This window comes from Protopterus annectens, chromosome 6.part1 (genome assembly GCF_019279795.1).
Source record: "Protopterus annectens isolate FY-2018-M chromosome 6.part1, PAN1.0, whole genome shotgun sequence".
NCBI classification, from domain to species: domain Eukaryota; kingdom Metazoa; phylum Chordata; order Ceratodontiformes; family Protopteridae; genus Protopterus; species Protopterus annectens.
In genome coordinates this window covers 397,470,630-397,489,382 of record NC_056738.1, presented here as the reverse complement: position 1 = coordinate 397,489,382, position 18,753 = coordinate 397,470,630, and the positions used below count along the sequence as shown (strand labels likewise).

General features: G+C 40.2%; 1 protein-coding gene across 1 annotated transcript in view; it reads left to right on the top strand.

The window, feature by feature from the left end:
• LOC122805298 (girdin-like) overlaps positions 1–18,753 on the top strand; it is a 1,431,879-nt gene that overhangs the window by 1,311,292 nt on the left and 101,834 nt on the right. Inside the window, exon 29 of the mRNA XM_044075386.1 lies at positions 352–538. Coding sequence (XP_043931321.1) covers positions 352–538 — 187 coding nt within the window. The remainder of the gene's footprint in view (positions 1–351; positions 539–18,753) is intronic.

Below are 18,753 nucleotides of genomic sequence, written 5' to 3'. Positions count from 1 at the left end.
CTTCAACGAAGGAACGCCCATTCATGTAACACCTTAAAAATAGAAAGCTAGTCCACTGTTTGTTTTGTTGGCAATCAGTAATGTAATTTATTTTCTTTCTAAGAATTAGAAGCATTTCTTGATTATGCATACAAAACGTCTGGTATAGTTGTGTATCAGGTCATACATGTATAAGAATCTGGAAAATAGTAATATAGTGACAGAAGTACTAAGAAAGTACATTCAGAAAACACATGATGATATGACCAGACACCTTGTCATGTAAAAAACATGCTTTTCTAACAAGAACTATGTATGCTTTTTTTTTCTCTCAATATTTAATTAACATACTTCTGAATGTTTGATTGCCAGGTTGAACAAGACACACAGCAATGTTTTGGGAGAGCAAGAAGTGCTTCAAATAGAGAATAAATCTCTGAAAAGCCAGCTCAACAGCTTACAGCTGGAGAAAACCAGACTGGAGGCGGACTATCGAGGACTGAAGGAACAAAATCAGCAACTAGACATCAGTGCTACAAAACTCACAAGTCAATGTGAGGTATGCTTTTAGAAAATTAGTTGGATATATTTGAATTATGAGAGCAAATGGGGAATAGCAAGCAATGCAGTACATTCTCTTTTCGTTGAAGATTAGATGACATTCTACTTTAGTGAATTTCTAGAATATGTGATTTTATTATGTGGTTGTTTCAAAGAGATTCACGCAATGTGAATGCAAGTCTTTAACATTTGGTGGCAATTTAGGAGCAGCATCAAAGGCAATATAAAATATTGTAAATAGTTTCACAGAAGGTTGAGTAATTTCCTTTTCCAGAACTATTCAGTAATGTCTTGTGGTTATTTAAGTAAAGGGATGCTAAGGGAGGTGCCAACAGCTTTGTAAGTGATAAGATTTGAGTAGACCCAACACACAGAAGGCATCATTTAGTTTCTGTATGTAGTAGAGAGCTTGTGCAGAAAATGCAGTTTTGCATCATTTGACCACCCCCAGGAACAAACCCTGATCATCTGGATCACTAATGCATGTAGCATGCTCTTCTGTTTTATTCAGGTGCAGTGGCATAGCCTCAATACAGTCTTTTCTTCTCAGATCATTAAATACGTCTAGTTTGTGTATGGAAGATCAGTCAAGTACCATAGTTTAGTCTAAGAATTGGATAACTTATAATTTTTTTATTTAACAATTTATTGACCATTAGCAGGTGAGTGGACTTGTAATATCAAACTTTTCAGCCATAACTCTGGAAAAGAGGGAAATGTAAACAGAAATCAACCAAAATATAATAAAAGTTGATAGTGGCTATGAAACATTAGACAAATTAAGTACATAAACTCTGAAGTGTATAAAGAAGTAAATATCAGATAACAACAATTGCTCCATATGCCTTCTGTGTGGAGTCTGCATGTCGTCCTCGTGGTTGGGTGGGCGTTCGAAAGACATGCGTAAATGGGCGTGCCTTCGTTGAAGGTTGAACATCGAGCTGGCACCTCGGTGTTCGTGAAAATCTACTGCCAATCATTAGCGGACCGGAGTTCCGCTGTGGCAACCCCTAACCGGGAAAAGCTGAAAGACAACAACAACAACAATTGCTCCATAGACAAATATTGATTATTAATGACAACTTACCTTTAAATTATCTATATGCTTTATCACTAGCAAATATGAGGAATGCAAATATTTCAGACATATAAAGTTACTACTTAATCAGTGCTTCAGATACCCATAATAAAGTGTCTTGCATCAGCCGTTAATACTGTTTGTACTTAAATAATAAATATAGTTTGTGTGCAGACATATTTGCCCGAAGACACCTTGGTGTTTTGAGGTGGGGTGGGAGTAGTGAGAAAGGAAGAGAGTTAAGTGATAACAGGAGTTTAGGCAGGTAGGTAGGATGAGTTGGGAAACAAGAAGTTAGCTGGGGAGAAGGATTGATGAGATGGATGTGAGGTACTCAAGGGAGGGGCTTTAGGGTTTTAAAGCTAGGCAGTGGAGGGTTTCAGTCTTTTTTTTTGGCATAGGGTTTTGTTTAATTAGCACTTCTCCACATCCAAGAAAAGATAGGCCTGGACAGTAGGTAACGTTTTGAATGTAAGAGGAGTTTAATGGTCTAGGAATTGATGGTAAGACTTTGGGGCTACATGGGTTTTGTGTAGCATGCCTAGGATGGGTGAGCAGGGTTTATTTTTTTCTCTCTGTCCAGTTAATGGTTTAGCCAATGGGTGGTTGTAGGCAACTGCAATTGTGTTCAAAATGATTTGCTTCACATTGCCAAGGATTAGCTGGACAAAACATTATAACAGACTTGCTGTAGCATACATAATTCGTACTACAGAATTTTAAAAATGGTATTTAAAAACAAAATAATAATAAACACAAAAATCTGTGCATGTTAGACTGCTGGACTGATGGTTTGGCTGTGCAGAGGTTGGATGCTATTAGGTAGATGCTGATTTTTCTTTCTTTTCTTCCTGTTTTAGCACAGTTTGGTAGCAGAGGTTTACAGGAGATTTTTCAGGAGACTGCTAACCCATAGGTTAGAAAATGAGATATTTGGTTGTGTACATTTTCTAAGTAGGCCATTTCCCATTGTTCATATTGGGGGTACGGAGGTGGATGTTCAGGCAGCCCATGTGCCTTAATTGTAATAGCTAGCTGCTGCAGCTTTGGAGATATTATTCACAGTCAGTGCGTTAAGAAAGGCTTGTTTTCCTGCAACGCATTTTCAAAACAGATGCAACTTATATACTGTGTGCAGGTTGAGATAAGGTAAACAGCTTTGTTTTTTGTAGTTAACGCTTAACTCAGCAATGTGTCTCTGTACATAATTGTCTGTGACAAGTAGTAGGTTGCAGGAATCATAAGGATGTCTAACATAAATGAGCTGCTTGTTTGTACTGTGGGCACAGTCACATACTTTAGAGCTAGCATTGGAGGTTTGAATCCTGCATTTCTCTATATTTTATTTATTCGTATGTCCATAAAAATGGTTTGAGCTAGAAGATTGCTTTTTACAACTCTATGAGAAAGGACAGGGGGAGTGTTTTAGTCAGGGAGTAGGTTGTGTAGAGTTTCAGATGGTGGCTTGTCTGCTGTGAGTAGAGCTGCTCATCAGTCTAAAGGTTAAAATGACATATTGTGACATAAGGAATCTAGGGGTCCAGTCTTCAGTTACTAATTGTTCTTCATTGTCCCCATACCTCTCAACCTCTTAGCAAAAGAAATATTGCTCTTATAAGCTTAGAAAGTTGCTAGAATCACAGGATTTGTGTTAGCATACCTTTACTGAAGAATGCAAAGTCTGAAATCCAAATGTATGTCGTTATTTAGTGACATCACTCCTCGGTACTTTTCTAGAAAAAAACAAGATTTTATGAGAAACAGGCCAAAAAATATGAATCAAAAATCTGGAAATTCTGCAGAGTCTGGTCACTTTAAGAATTATGTAGCATCCTGAATTGTTTTATTAATTATATATGAAAAAAATAAGAAGGGGAGACAGAGGAGACTGGGGCAGTTGGGACAATTTGTGAGGGCAGTCTCTAGCACTTGCCATGAAGGTTAATGTCACTGTCACATAATTACAAGGTATATGATTATAAGCTACTTCATTCACATTAACCCAAAATACCTGCAATACAGTGGAAAAATGGCTCTCCAATCAACATCTAATCCTAATCCCCAACAAAACTAAGTTGCTCCTCTTTTCCCCCACATACAGGACCCCTATGCCATCCTTCAACCTAACAGCTAACAATGGCACCATCATCTCCCCAGAAGCCCAAACTAAACTATTGGGTGTCATAGTTGATAACAAGCTGAAATTTGATGCACATATCAATCAAACTATCAAAACCATTAATAGAAAACTTGGCTCTCTTTACAGAATCAAACCTTTCCTTATCCCACTTGCTAGAACTGCAATTGCCCGTTCCCATCTGCTATCAACTCTTCTCTATGCCTCACCTCTATTCTCCAAATTAAACAAAACAGATCTTAATAAACTATCATCCTGTTGTAACCACATTGCCAGATTTGCTACTGGCACAGCCTACCAGACACACCACCGTCACAACCTAAATCGCCTAGGATAGTTTGAACTGCCAAGCCTACTGCAGTTCAACCAGCTAATAGTGGCACATAAAGTCCTTTACCAACCAGAAAATACACCTGCACTAAAAAATATTATCAAGCCCTACACCAGCACCCGGCCACTGCAATCATCCTTTAGACTCCTAGTTCAAACATACAAATCCAACTACTCAGCTGGGGACTCTCTGTTTGCTATCTCTGTTGGAAAAACATGGAACAGACTCCCAGCTGACTTGACTCTAGAACCTTCACTAACTCAATTCAAAAACAAACTCAAGAAATACTTCAAAACTCATTGGTTATGTCGTTGCACTAACCCCGACTAGTGACCTCTCTATTTCTTAGGTGCCTTACCTTCAACTACTTCTAACTTTTTTCTACCACTCCATTTCAGGAAGGGTCAATTGTATAACTGCTGCTCACTGTGTCTTAAACCTGAATGTAATGTTATGTATATATAACTGAAAATAATGTTATGTTTTGTAAAGTGTTTTATAATAAGTTAGTACTATATGTGCGAAATGCTGGTATTGCTTATGACTGTAATCTGCTTGAAACTAGCATTTACTAAATGTTCAATGTGTATTATCTTGGGACTTTTCTCCCCGGGCCTCCGCTGAAAATGGACATGTATCCAGTTGGACTATCCCAGTCAACAAATGTAAAATAAATAAAGAGTTGATAGCAGGGTGGTCACAAGAGGCTGTTCTTTGGCAGAGGCAGCTGGGGCCAAATTGGGAAGGGGGGTGGAGTGGATGTAGAGTGCAGGGTTGTGGTTGGCCTCCCGTTCTCAAGCTGTGTACAGTAGCCCTGCAGGCATGGGCAGTTGGCAATTTTATATATATTTTATGAAAAAAGAAACAGGGCAAGCAAAAAGAAAGTGTGGGAAGGTGATTTTAGTAACCAACTGTGTTCTTGTTTTTTCAGAAATGGAGGTAAGATCACTGAAGTAACAGTGGGCTGAAATAGTAGCTCAGGTGGAAGAATTATTTAAGGAAGCTGTAGCACTGGCAGAGGTAGCCCCATCTACTTTGATAGAGCGCCAGATGAGAAGCCACAGGAAGTGAAAAGAGAGGGATCAGCAGACTACTAGTGCTGGTGGAGTAGTCAGGACAGTCGGTGAGAGCTGCAGGAAAGTGGACAGTGGAGCAGTGGTGGTGGAGCCCTAACCATCTGCAGGCAATGGTGTGACTGTTCAGTCTGACTTGTTGGAAAATGTTGCAGGGGTAGCTATGGTAGCTGATTTGTTATGTGGCATGGATTGGGGGGAATCAAAGCAGTTTGCAGGAATTGTTGCAATTTGAGGAGCAGGTGCAAGATATGAGAACTCATGCGGGTGGCAGGTTCTGACAAGGTTCCAATCGGTTTGGAGACAGTGGTTGAGGAGGTAATGGGCCAGAAAGTTCAGGTTGCTGAGGGAAACAAATGCTGGTTAGGGGTCTGGCTGGAAGAGTGGTTCATTACATGATCCTTTTTCTGTTGGGGGTCTGAAGTTTTTATTATCTCTCATATTACTATCATGGTCAAGAGAAGATTTGGAAAAGAGACTATGACTCTGACTTGATTATTGCTGATGGAGTGCAAAGTTAGTCAAGATGGATGCTGCTTAGATGAAGGATCTACTAATGCCTTTAGTGGCACTGGGAAGGAGGAGGCAAGGAAAGTTTTGAACTTGAACCTGGGACAGTTAGATCCTAGGTTTTGTGTATTACATGGTGGTAATTTTAGAGAAGGATGCATTACAGGTTCTCCTGCTGTTGTCTTATTTTCTCACTATTTGTGACACCCAGTGGTAACGCATGGGAAATGCCTGATTTTGTTACAACTGGCAGTTTTGCAAAAGAAAAGCTGCTGATAAGACACTATGGTGGGAGATTATGTATGCAGACATTTGACTGGCAACCATGGTGGATAGGGCTGGGGATCAAGGGAGATATGGGAAAGAGTCAGTGGGTAAGTCAAGGACATGCTGGTCCTTTAACTGGGGCAGGTGTGCATGGCCACTCTGTTATTTTGCTGTGTGTTCTACTTGTGGGCGAGCCCATGCAGTGGTGAAATGTCAGCGTAAAGATGGCTGGACCAAACAGGTGGCAATGTCAAGGACAATGAAGGACATGTAACTGATGGTCAGCCCAATTTTGGGGTAGGGGTAATTTTCGGGAGCAAAGAGGAACCTTGCCTTTTGGGGGATGGCAGGAAGGAAGTATTCCTACTCCTTGATTAATGTGTTAGTTTTATCAGTGTCACTGGTGGGCTTCCCAAATCTGGCATTGGCAGCAGAGAAAATATAAGAATTTACAGAGGGTTTTTCTATTAAGTCCGCAGTTGTGGGGAGTGATAGGTTGTGTAGGAATTTACAGTCAATTAAAGGGAAGGAAGAAAAATAATAATAGATAAAGATGTTGCTGCAGGGAGAGTTTTGAGGCAGTTTGAGGAGCCACATTAGCAAGTTTATCGGGTGTCTTTTCTTGGGTCTAGTGCCCAAGATGAAGTCCAGTGATTTCATATTGCTTCATCATTTATTGTTTCCTGAAGGGTGATCAGTTAATGATTACATTTCCAGAGCTCATGCCCAAGTTCAATATGCCTTAATGGATGATGCAGCAAAGGTTATTACTGGGTTTGAGGACCCTTGACTAATGAAGCTTGATATTGAGGCTGCTTTTCACCTGTTGCTGGTTAGGTCAGATGATTGGCCATTGTGGGGAATGTCTGTGAATGGTTAATTTTATTTTGATAAGGCTATGTCTATGGTTTGTGCCATTGTTTGTTCTATGTTTGGGAAGTTTAGTTCAGTGTTACAGTGGATTTGGCAACAGACGATGGGTAATCAGAGCGCATTCCATTACTTAGATGATTTTTTGGTAGGTAAGGGACAGGAAAGAGAAGGCTTGTTGGCTTTTACAACTCTGTGTTTTGATTTGGGTGTTCCATGGGGGGCTGGAAGGTTCAATTGAATTGTTGAATTTCTTAGGCTTAATTTTGGATGTGGCTCTAGACCGTTTTTCATTTGTCTCAGAAAAAGCTGTTGAAGTTGAAGGATAAGATTCAATGGGTTAAAAGTAAGGAGAAGGTCAGGATAAAAGAAGTGATGAAATTACTGGGATTATTACATTTTACCTGTAGGGCCATTGTGCTGGGGAGAAATTTTTGCAGGTCAAGAGCCAATCTGTTAAGAGAGTGAGGAGTAAGCATCGCTGGGTTAGAGTTATCAAGGTAGTTAAGGAGGGTTTGTGATGATGGTCTGTTTTTCTTGAAATTTTAATGGTGTGTCACTATGGCAGAAAGATTGGGTGCTGCATGATGAGTTATTTTTGTTTAAGGGTACTGCTAGGGCACACAGTATGGAGACCTACTTTGATAGTGAGTGGTTTGTGGCAAGTTGGCCAGAAGGGTGGCTGGATGAGCGAAGGAAGGATGTTGCATTTTTGGAGATTATGCCCATTTGGGTGGCATCAATTGTTTGGAATGCAAGGCTAAGAAACAGGATTGTGATATTTTTCTTTCATAACAAAGCAGTGGGACATGTTTTGGCCAGAAAGATGGCTAAGTCACTGCCGGTTTAGTTGCTTTTTCAGAATCTGGTATTGCAGAGCTTGTTAATTCATTTTACTTTTTCAGCTAGACATGTGTCAGGTAGGGTGAATCATACAGCTGACAGCCTCTCTCAGTTTCAGTTTTGCAGGTTTCAGTTGCTGGCACCAGAAGCAAAAGTGGAACCAATAGTACTTCCAGGGAAGGCGTGGAGTATTGGAAGTCCATAGTCAGTTTGTTAATTCCGCAAACTTGGGCTGGGTCTACCTGGGAGCATATAACTTGGTGATAGCTTTGTTTTCATCACTTGCTTGTTGGTTCCCATTAAAAAAATGAAAGTGGTCAGAGTATTTAGTGATGAGATACATAATGCAAAGGTGGTGCCAGGGTGAGGTGGTTAAAACAATTAAGGTTCATTTGTCTGGCATTAGTGTGGCTGCTAGGTTGCCAGGTTTGGAAGATGTGACAAAAGCATGGGTTGTGAGTAAGATGTTAAAAGGATGGGAGTGGGCCAGTGAGAGGAAACAGGATGGTTATTTTCCAGTAACAAAGCAGATTCTTAGAGTGTTATTGAGAGGTCTGTCCCTTGTGTCAAAATGTTTTTTGACTATATAATTTGTGCAGCATTGTAAATTATCATGTTTTGGGGGCATCTAGAGTAGGGGAATTGTTGGGTTTGTTGTTGTTGTCAAAGGATGTATGTGTTACAGATACTATGTTGATTTGGTTACAACATTCAAAAATGGATTATGTAGGACAGGGTCATCAGGTACTGCTGCCAAAAGATGAGGAACAGTTGTTGTGCCCTGTACCATGGGGTAAACTGTTACAAAGTATTTGTGGAGGAATTAATAATGATGTCAGTTTTCATTCAATTAATGGTAAGGCTGCGTCAGCTGTGCAGCTTGATAAAATGGTGTGAAGGGCTTTGGATAGTCAAGGTATTTCAGGGAGAAGGTTATCTACACATTCATTTCAAATTGGGAGAGTGTCTGATTTAGCAGAGGAGGGCAAATTAGTTGAAGTTACCAGAATAGCATGGCGTTGGTCATCTAGAACCTTATTAGATTATATAAGGTAAGAGTGTTGATTATTTAGATAACTCAGTTTCTGTTTTACAGGTGTAAATGACATTCTGTTTCATTCATTTTGGGGGGGGGAGGCAGTGAGGTGAACAGTAATAAGACACAGAGGAAGCATGTTGGGCCTACTGAAGGGCAGGTGGAATGTTTCATGGCATGGATTTAGAGGCTTAAAAAGGCAACAACTTTCAGATATGTTTGAATTGATTCAGGCAGTGTTGGGGGTTCTCTGTATTTTAGTCATTCATTTAGGGGGTAGTAATTTGGGATGGGTCCCTAAAAGGAAGTGGTTGGTGTGGATTGTTAGTGGCTTGTTGAAGTTAAAACATGTCCCTGAATGTTGACAATGTAATCAGAGATTGTACACCTACTGTGTTGGAAGCAGACTATCAAGACTCTGGGCCTGGAAAATGCTAGGCATTTTGTCAATCACAGTGTGGCCACAGCATTAGGTCAGTTCAGTTTGTTTGTGATTAGTCATAGAGATTTTGATGAGAGGGACATGATTTGATACTGGAAAGATGGGGTACATTTGAGTGAGTTAGGACTGGACTGTTTTAATGTGCAGATTGCCTTATTTTTACAGAATTTGGTTAAACAGTTGTGAAATGGGGGTGGGAGCAGCAACAGCCTGGTGGGCATAGCAAAAGGGGTTCAGACTGAACCCCTGTGAGGTGAGCATTGTGTTATGCTGCCTCATAAGTATGGTGTGATAAAACGTGAGTGAAGGGGTGTGTCGTTGCTTATATTCAAAACTGAGGGTGAGCAGTCAATGCTGCCTGCAATATTAAGTGGTTATTGTTGTGATTTTTATTAACGTAATCCATGCTTTGATTATTTACTCTTCCAATTATCTATGGTGTAAGCAATGTTTTTGTTAATAAATTGGTCATAATGGCATACTTGGTGTGTCTTTTGTCTTAGGGTGAGTTTGGAGAAATGTTATTACTATTACTAAAGATACTAGAACTCTTTGACAAGACTTATTCATATAATATAACATTGCATGCTAAGTTCCTAGTTAGATATGATAATGGTATGTAAATAAGTCTGTTTTATACTAACTACACAGATAATGTTATCAACAAGTAATAAAATAAATATATACAAGTGAAAAAATGATTTATATATATATATATATATATATATATATATATATATATATATATATATATATATATATATATCATCTTCTTTCGGCTGTTCCTGTTAGGGGTCGCCACAGAGGATCATCTGTTTCCATTTCTTCCTGTCCTCTGCATCTTGCTCTGTCACACCAACCACCTCCATGTCCTCTCTCACCACATCCATAAACCTTATCTTAGGCCCTCCTCTTTTCCTTTTAACTGGTAGCTAAATCCTTAGCATATTTTTCCCAATATACTCAGCATCCCTCCTCAGCACATGTCCAAACCAACGTAATCTTGCCTCTCTGGCTTTGTCTTCAAACCTTCCAACCTGGACTGACCCTCTAATATACTTATTCCTAATCCTGTCCACCCTTGTCACACCCAGTGCAAATCTTAACATCTTTAACTCTGCCACATCCAGCTCTAACTCCTGCTGATTTGTCAATGCCACTGTCTCCCAACCCATATAACATAGCTGGTCTCACTACCCTCTTGTAGACCTTCCCTTTCACTTTTACTGGTACTCGTCTGTCACAAATCACTCCTGACACTCTTCTCCACCCACTCCATCCTGCCTGTACTCTCTTCTTCACCTCTCTTCCACACTCACCATTACTCTGAACTATTGATCCCAAGTATTTAAACTCATCCACCTTTGCCTCCTCTACTCCTTGCATCCTCACCATTCCTCTATCCTCCCTCTCATTCACACACATATATTCTGTCTTAGTCCTGCTGACCTTCATTCCTCTTATCTCTAGAGCATATCTCCATCTTTCCAGGGTCTCCTCCACCTATTCTCTACTCTCACTACAGATCACAATGTCATCTGCAAACATCATAGTCCACAGGGACTCCTGTCTGATCTCGTCTGTCAACCTGTCCATCACCATTGCAAATAAGAAAGGGCTCAGAGCTGATCCTTGATGTAATCCCACCTCCACCTTAAATGCATCCGTCACTCCCACTGCAGCCTTCACCGCTGTCACACTACCCTCGTACATATCATGTACCACTGTTACATACTTCTCTGACACTCCTGACTTTCTCATACAATACCACAACTCCTCTCTAGGCACCCTGTCATATGCTTTCTCTAAGTCTACAAAAACACAATGCAACTCCTTATGACTTTCTCTGTACTTCTACATCAACAATCACAGAGCAAACATTGCATCTGTAGTGCTCTATCCTGACATGAAACCATACTGCTGATCACTAATCATCACATCCCTTCTTAACCTAGCTTCCACTACTCTTTCCCATAACTTTATGCTGTGACTGATCAATTTAATCCCTCTGTAGTTACTACAGCTTTGCACATCACCCTTATTCTTAAAAATCAGTACCAAAACACTTTTTCTCCATTCCTCAGGCATCCTCTCACTTTCCAAAATTTCATTAAACAAGCTGGTTAAAAACTCTACTGCCATTTCACCTAAACACCTCCATGCTTCAACAGGTATGTCATCTGGACCAACAGCCTTTCCATTCTTCATCCTCTTCATAGTTATCCTTACTTCCTCCTTGCTTATCCATTGCACTTCATGATTCACTATCCCCACATCATCCAACCTTCTCTCCCTCTCATTCTCTTCATTCATCAACCCCTCAAAGTACTCTTTCCATCTGCTCAACACACTCTCCTCGCTTGTGTGTATGTTTCCCTCATTATCATTTATCACCTTTACCTGCTGCACATCTTTCCCAGCTCGGTCCCTCTGTCAAGCCAATCGGTAAAGTTCCTTTTATAGGTTCACAGATTCATAGATAGGTACTAGGCTATCAGCCCTAGGGCCTATACAAGCCCAGACAAAAAGGTACCCTGGCTTTTGCCACCAAAGAAAATAATTTTCCTGTGCCACTGTCGAGCAGAGCCACAGAAGTAATCCCCGGGGTGAATTTCCTATTTCCCATCCAATCTTCAAGATTTTTCTTGAAGAGTACTAATGAGGAACTTTGTTTGATATAGATAGGTAGTTTATTCCAGAGTATGGGAAGTCTCTGGGACAGGAATCTATCCCTCCGGCATGTTCTGTTTATTGTGGTGACAAGGTTTAGGTCCCTAGAGCGTGTAGCTCGGAGGGATTGGGACTTCTTTAAGTGGAGCTTGTCCAACAACTCTGGGTTTGACATAGCTTTGTATGTTAGGCAGATATGCGACGGAGTAAAGCTGGAGTTTTTTGAGACGGTCTGCATAGGGCATCAGTTTGAGGCCGGTAATCCTCTTTGTGAGGTATTCCTGCGGACTTTCCAGTTGTTGTAGATGTCTTGTGAGGTACATACCAAAAGTGACGTTGTACTCTATAATGGGTCTAATGAGTGACGAGTAGAGGGGAACAATGACCTATTTTTTTCTGGATGAGAAACCTTTTGTGATGAGGTGTGCCACATAGAAGGATTTCCTGACTACTGTGGTGATGTGATTATCAAAGGACAGACTACTGTCCACCTGTGTCCCAAGGTCTATTATCACACTTTTGGTGTTAAGTATACTACCGCCTATGTTGTAGCTCATGGGTTCAGAGTTTTTACCAAAGGGGATGACAATGCACTTTTTGGCATTACGCTTGAGGCCATGGCTTTGACACCAGGCATCTGTCTCAGTGAGGCCCTTTTGTAGGATGTCCACATCGTTAGGAGTTTCGATTATGGCTACTAGTTTGCAATCATCTGCGAACTTCATTAGCCAAAGACCTTCTGTGTTAGCCTGTACTTCAGAGAAGTAGATACCAAACAGGAGAGGACCTGGGACTGAACCCTGTGGTACTCCACTTGTCACTGGTCTGAAGTCGTATTTGGAGTCTGTTACTTTCACAGTGTGGGTTCTGTCAGTGAGCCAGTTGGCAACCCATCTTGTGACATAGGGATTTATACCTAGTTTAGTGAGTTTATCTATAATTCCAGAGTGGGGGATGGTGTCAAAAGCCTTAGCAAGATCTAGATAGGCTGTGTGAACCACCTTACCCTCATCTACGGCTTTGGTGACTGCTTCAAAGAAGTCTATCAGGTTTAAGAGACATGATCTGCCTTTTACTAACCCGAACTGGGAGGGGTCCAGAGTCTGGAGATTACCAATGTCTTTGTTTATAAGTTCCATGATGATACATTCCATGGCCTTGCAGAACAGGCTTGTCAGGCTAATGGGGCGGTAGCTCCCAGGGTCAGTGGTGGCTCCCCCCTTGTGGAGTGGGATAACAGTCGCTGTGCACCATTCAGCGGGCACAAAGCCTGGGGTGAGACTATGATTGAACATGGTTCTTAGGTGGGGTGCCAGTTTGTTCTGTAGTTCATGTCGAACACAGCCTGGGATGTTGTCTGGTCCCATGGATGCTGTATTCTTGGCTTTGGAGAGTGTGGTTTTTACCTGTGCAGCCGTGATTACAGGAACTTTGCATTCTTACAGTATAGAGATGGGCTCTTTAGGGGGTGAGAGGGGGGTAAAGTTAGCACTGAACCTATCTACCAGGATGTTGGCAATATCAGTTGGGTCTGTATATTTAGTGCCATTGTGCTGTAACTCAGAGCAGATCTGGGAGTTGGCATTGAGATTCTTGACATAGCTATAAAATGCTTTGTGGTTGTCTTTAGAATCAATGGTGATTTTGTTTTTGTAACTAGCTTTGGAGGATTTTATCAGGGATTGCAGCTTCTTTCTGAGGCTGACCAGGGAGCTCCTTCCCTCATGGGATTTTGCTCTCTTTTGCAACAGTTTCTTCCTTCTGTTGTACAGTTTGTTTATGGCAGGGGACCACCAGATTTGCTTCATTTTTTGGAGGATAGTGTCTTGGTTCTGTTTGGGATAGCATGATTTATGCACTCGTGTAAGTGCTTATAAAGTGCAATTGTGTAGGATTAAGTAGTCATAACTGTATTGCCCATCTGCATGGGTGTCATAAAGTTCACCACTTCTGTCTTAAGAAGCATGAAGTTGGCTTTGGAGAAATTTTTTGACATAGCAACCCATCTTGTGACATAGGGATTTATACCTAGTTTAGTGAGTTTATCTATAATTCCAGAGTGGGGGATGGTGTCAAAAGCCTTAGCAAGATCTAGATAGGCTGTGTGAACCATTAAGTAGTCATAACTGTATTGCCCATCTGCATGGGTGTCATAAAGTTCACCACTTCTGTCTTAAGCATGAAGTTGGCTTTGGAGAAATTTTTTACTGTGGTTTCCTTAATGAGGAGGTGGGGGCAGGATGTGGATATCTAGGGTAATTAGCTTATGGTCGGATCGGACCAATGAGGCATTGACTTCAGGTGTGGAACACCGGTCACTCATGTTGGTAATGACTAGATCTAGGATATTGTTGCCCCTGGCAGGGGTGTGGATAAGTTGATCCAGGGCACTGGAGTTTATGAATTCCTGAAAGCTTTGAGTGAACAATGTAAAGTCGAAATTTCTTCCTCCTTAGTGTCCAACCTTTCATACAGCTCTTCATATGCCTTATCCTTAGCTTTCGCCACCTCTCTCTTTGCCATGTACCTCATCTCCTTATACTCCTGTCTACTTTCTTCATCTCTCTGACAATCCCACTTCTTTTTTGCCAACCTCTTTCTCTGTATACTCTCCTGTACTTCCTCATTCCACCACCATGTCTCCTTGTCATCCTTCCTCTGGCCAGATGTCATACTATATATGTGTGTATACATATATATATATATATATATATATAGCTATATCTATATCGAATGTCAGTATCTTGAGACTATAAAGTCGAAATTTGAAAATAGTGAAAGTGCATAATCGCGAATTTGAATATCTCAAATTAGCAGTTATGGCTTTACACTACATAATGTCCGGGATTGTATGTGGATGGTGTGCGGTGCCATGTGTGGATTTAGGTGTTATGCCAGGTAAGTATGTGTTTTGTAAGGGTTTTGGGTGAGAGGTTGAGTGCATGTGAGTGTGCTGATATGTGTGATGTGTGTGTGTGTGAGGGACTGTAGAATGTGTGTGTGTTTGCTTTTGTTTACTGTTTGTGCAATCTCAGAGTTAGTATATATAAGTAGGGGGGTGTGGGGGGCGCAGTCCCCCACATGGAGGGTGCAGGGGAGCTTGTCCCCCTGCTTATTTGTGTTGTAGGTTTGTAGATGTGTGTTGTTTTGTTTGTTTATGTTGTGGTATATGTGTGGTCTGGTGTCTGCTGTGTTTTAGGTGTTTTAAATTTCGCGGTTTTGCTGTTTCGGTGTTGTGTGGATTTGATTTCATGGTCTTGAAAAACGGAAATTCGAGATTTCAGTATTTCGAGATTATGAAGTAAATCCATATATATATATATATATAACATCTAAAGATCATTTCATCCAGGCTATATCATCAAAACCTCATTTCACTGAAAGTTTACTTCACAACAAATATACCATAAATATATTTCAGAATGTGGTTAGCCCCACTGCACCCCTATTGGGGGCTTTGCACCCACACACCCCTTATGAAAAATAAAAACACCACAAACAATTAACACAATCATTTGCAAGTCTTGGGTTACAACATGACACTAACCATGGCAGTCCACACGTACTGTGCTAAACTCACTTACATAATGATTCCTATGATAGAAAAATGACACCATCAAATACTTTCTACAGGCTTCTTCACTTTTCAGTGAAATGAGTTTAGAGGAGATGAACTTTAGCTTTAATAAGTTTTCGATGATATGGGCTTAATGAAATTGGTTTAGATGAAATGAATTTTAGATGTTATGATATAGATACATATATGTAAAAATAGAGCTGGAAACAATGGACAAACTGTTTTCCGTATCTTCAGTTTATTGATAAAAGTAAGTGCTTTCATCAGTAGTTACTCTGACTTCATCAGAATCAGTAACTACTCACAAAAGTGCTTAATTTTTATCAATAAACCAAAGCTACGGCGAACGTTTTTTCTGTTGTTTCCAGTTTTATTTTTATAAGTCTGTAGTGTTTTTTTTATTTTTGGAGAGCCATATATGTATGTCTGTGTATACAGTAACACATGACAATGTATGCATATAATTGCTTTTTGGTCATGCGTGTCTGTTTGTCTGTAACTGCCTTTTGCCATTGCTTGTGAAAAAGGTTCTTGCACCAGTTCATTTAGCTATTTAACAGATGAAATAAATAAATAGATGCATATATATATATATATATATATATATATATATATATATATATATATATATATATATATATATATATATTAGATTCAAACTTGTCATCTGTATTGCATCAAGCTCTACAAAGAAAGTTGGTTTCTACTAAGACAGGCACATGATTCAGAAAGAGAACTGCAGCTATTTGCTAGTGTTTGAAGCAACCAAAGTGTGACAAATGGCGCAGACAACTTCATAACTGTTTAGCACTCATTTTAACAGTATATTAAGTGCCACTGGTACTAAAAACACTGTTTTAGATGTTGACAGCAGATGATGTGTGGTAGTACATATAACAGGAGAAAAGTGTACGTACCATGCAATGCCCAAGCACTGTTTGAAGCAGAGAACACATCAGTAGGACACCTGGCAGTGCATTATTGTGAGCGTTCAATATAATATTGCACTAGACAGGCCAGACAGTTTTACTTCACTTTGCAGCATATGAGAAGAATTAGGCTTATAATATGGACTGAGGCTAAAAATAGTACATAAGAGTGTGTAGTATAATTTAAAGCATTTCTGAACTCTGCAGGATTAATCATTACATATTCCTATGTATTAGTGTTTATCTGCATACGGTTATTTGCTGATACTGTCTGAGCAATAAAACAGAACTGTGGAATCCTGCCATGTGACAGCCATGTTAGACTGTAGCCATGTGGGGGATTTTTTTGTTCTTTTTGAGTCCTGCAGCTGATTATAATCTTGTCTCCAGGTCCTCCCCCTCATTTATTGGCTCTACTAGACTTGCCTCAGCCTCCTGCTGGCTAACCCTGATCCATATCTGGGGATGGTGAGGAGATCAAGGATCCTGCTGCACTATCATACTGCTGCCAGCAGTGTTTTTGTTATGCCCTAACTTCCCCACCCTGCATGTGCACTTGTGACTTCATTTGGCTTGAACTTCAATGAGGTGCGCCGGCATATCATCTCACCTCCATGGTGACTCAACCATTGCCCCTGCCTTTGCCTGCCATAGACAACATTCCACCCCCTATATATCCCCAGCCTGTACAAGGGATTGAATACAAGGTGTGCCCATGTATATGCCCCCCCACAGGATAGGCTTGACCAGCCTTCCCCACCAATGCCTCAGATACACGAGTTGCTAACTGAACCTGGGTTACCTGAGCTATAATCAGTGCTAGCTCACGCTGAGCTCTAACCATGTTTCTGACTTTTGGCACATGTAGCTGCTGAGTTATAACAGCAGAAGCAGGAACAGCATTTTATATTTGTGAATACTTGGGGGTTCTTTCATATCCAAAATAAAACAAAAACTGCTAAAAACAAACAGAAAAAGCAAGGTATGCCGAGTCACTGTATAAATGTGAGCACTTTTGTTAAGTTTATTAACTCAACTTCATCAGACAATCAAATCAATCAACAATGAACATTTAAATACCCTTCCCAAGTCACATGACCAAAACAATTATCCCATCACATCATTAAAAATACGTTAAATATTTGATAATACTAAGCATACATCAAAATAAAAATAAATATATGCAGATTTTAACAAAACGAGTGACTTCATTCATTTTTGTTTCAAGTCATTGACAATATAGAAGTGGATATTAGAGGGGGCCCTATGTCGTTATTATTAGAACAACTGGAATTGCGTTGGCAAATTCTGACGAGAGCGTATGTTAGACCAAGGCTGAATGATATATGGTCTATTTCTTGTATTTTAAAACTGAAATGCCTCAATAGGTGAATGAAGTCACTGGTTTTGTTAAAATCTGCATATATTTATTTTTATTTTGATGTATGCTTAGTTTTATCAAATATTTAATGTATTTTTAATGATGTGATGGGATAACTGGTTTGCTATATGCTGCTCTCATCCAAATGAATCTTCAAAACACTCTCCTAAACAAAACTGAAAAACAATTCTATAATAAGAGTAAGATTTGCAACTAGCCTGTCAAACAAGATACATTATTACATAGCCCTTCAACATATACACAGGCTAGAATTCCACAACTCTCTGAAGTGTAACCAATTAAAAAAACAGCATATAATATACTTTACTTAACCAAATAAACGCCAAGCTATTGGTGATATCATTATCAAATACACACTGCTAACAGAACTGAGTTCACAAGACATATGTCAAATCTCTACAGTTAAATCTAATAACCACATGGGGGGGGGGGCTTATTCTCCTCAGTCAGTCTGTAGCAAAAGTTTGAAAATCCATCACCCTGCAGTTGAGAGCCAGTCCAAAGCAAAACTCTTCAACATAAACTAAACAGCTACCTGACTAAAAAGTGGGACTGCCTTCACTCTTAGCAGGGTCTATAAACACTAAACTACTCTTACTGAGACCTCCTTCATATATGCTAAAATATATATACACTCTAGCTTTCTCTCTTCTTATACTTCTCAGAGTCACTAACCATATTTCTTTGCCAGTATGCTAACTCTCCACCATCTCTCCCTCACTCATATGTACTTTCTAATCCTTATCTGTCATCTTCAAACTTTAAAACTGCTTATCTGAAGTCTTATGTATCCTCACAAACTTATGCACTAGTGTAACTTCACACAGCCTTCCTTGATCTCGCCAAGGCGTTCGACACTATTCCTCACTTGGGTATTATAGAAAACCTCAGCAGCCTGAACATAAACCCCTACGTCACAAGATGGGTTGCCAACTGGCTTACAAACAGAACTCACACAGTAAGAATAGCGGGCTCCAGGTCTGACGCTAAACCAGTCACAAGTGGTGTCCCGCAAGGCTTGGTTCTGGGACCCCTACTGTTCGGCATA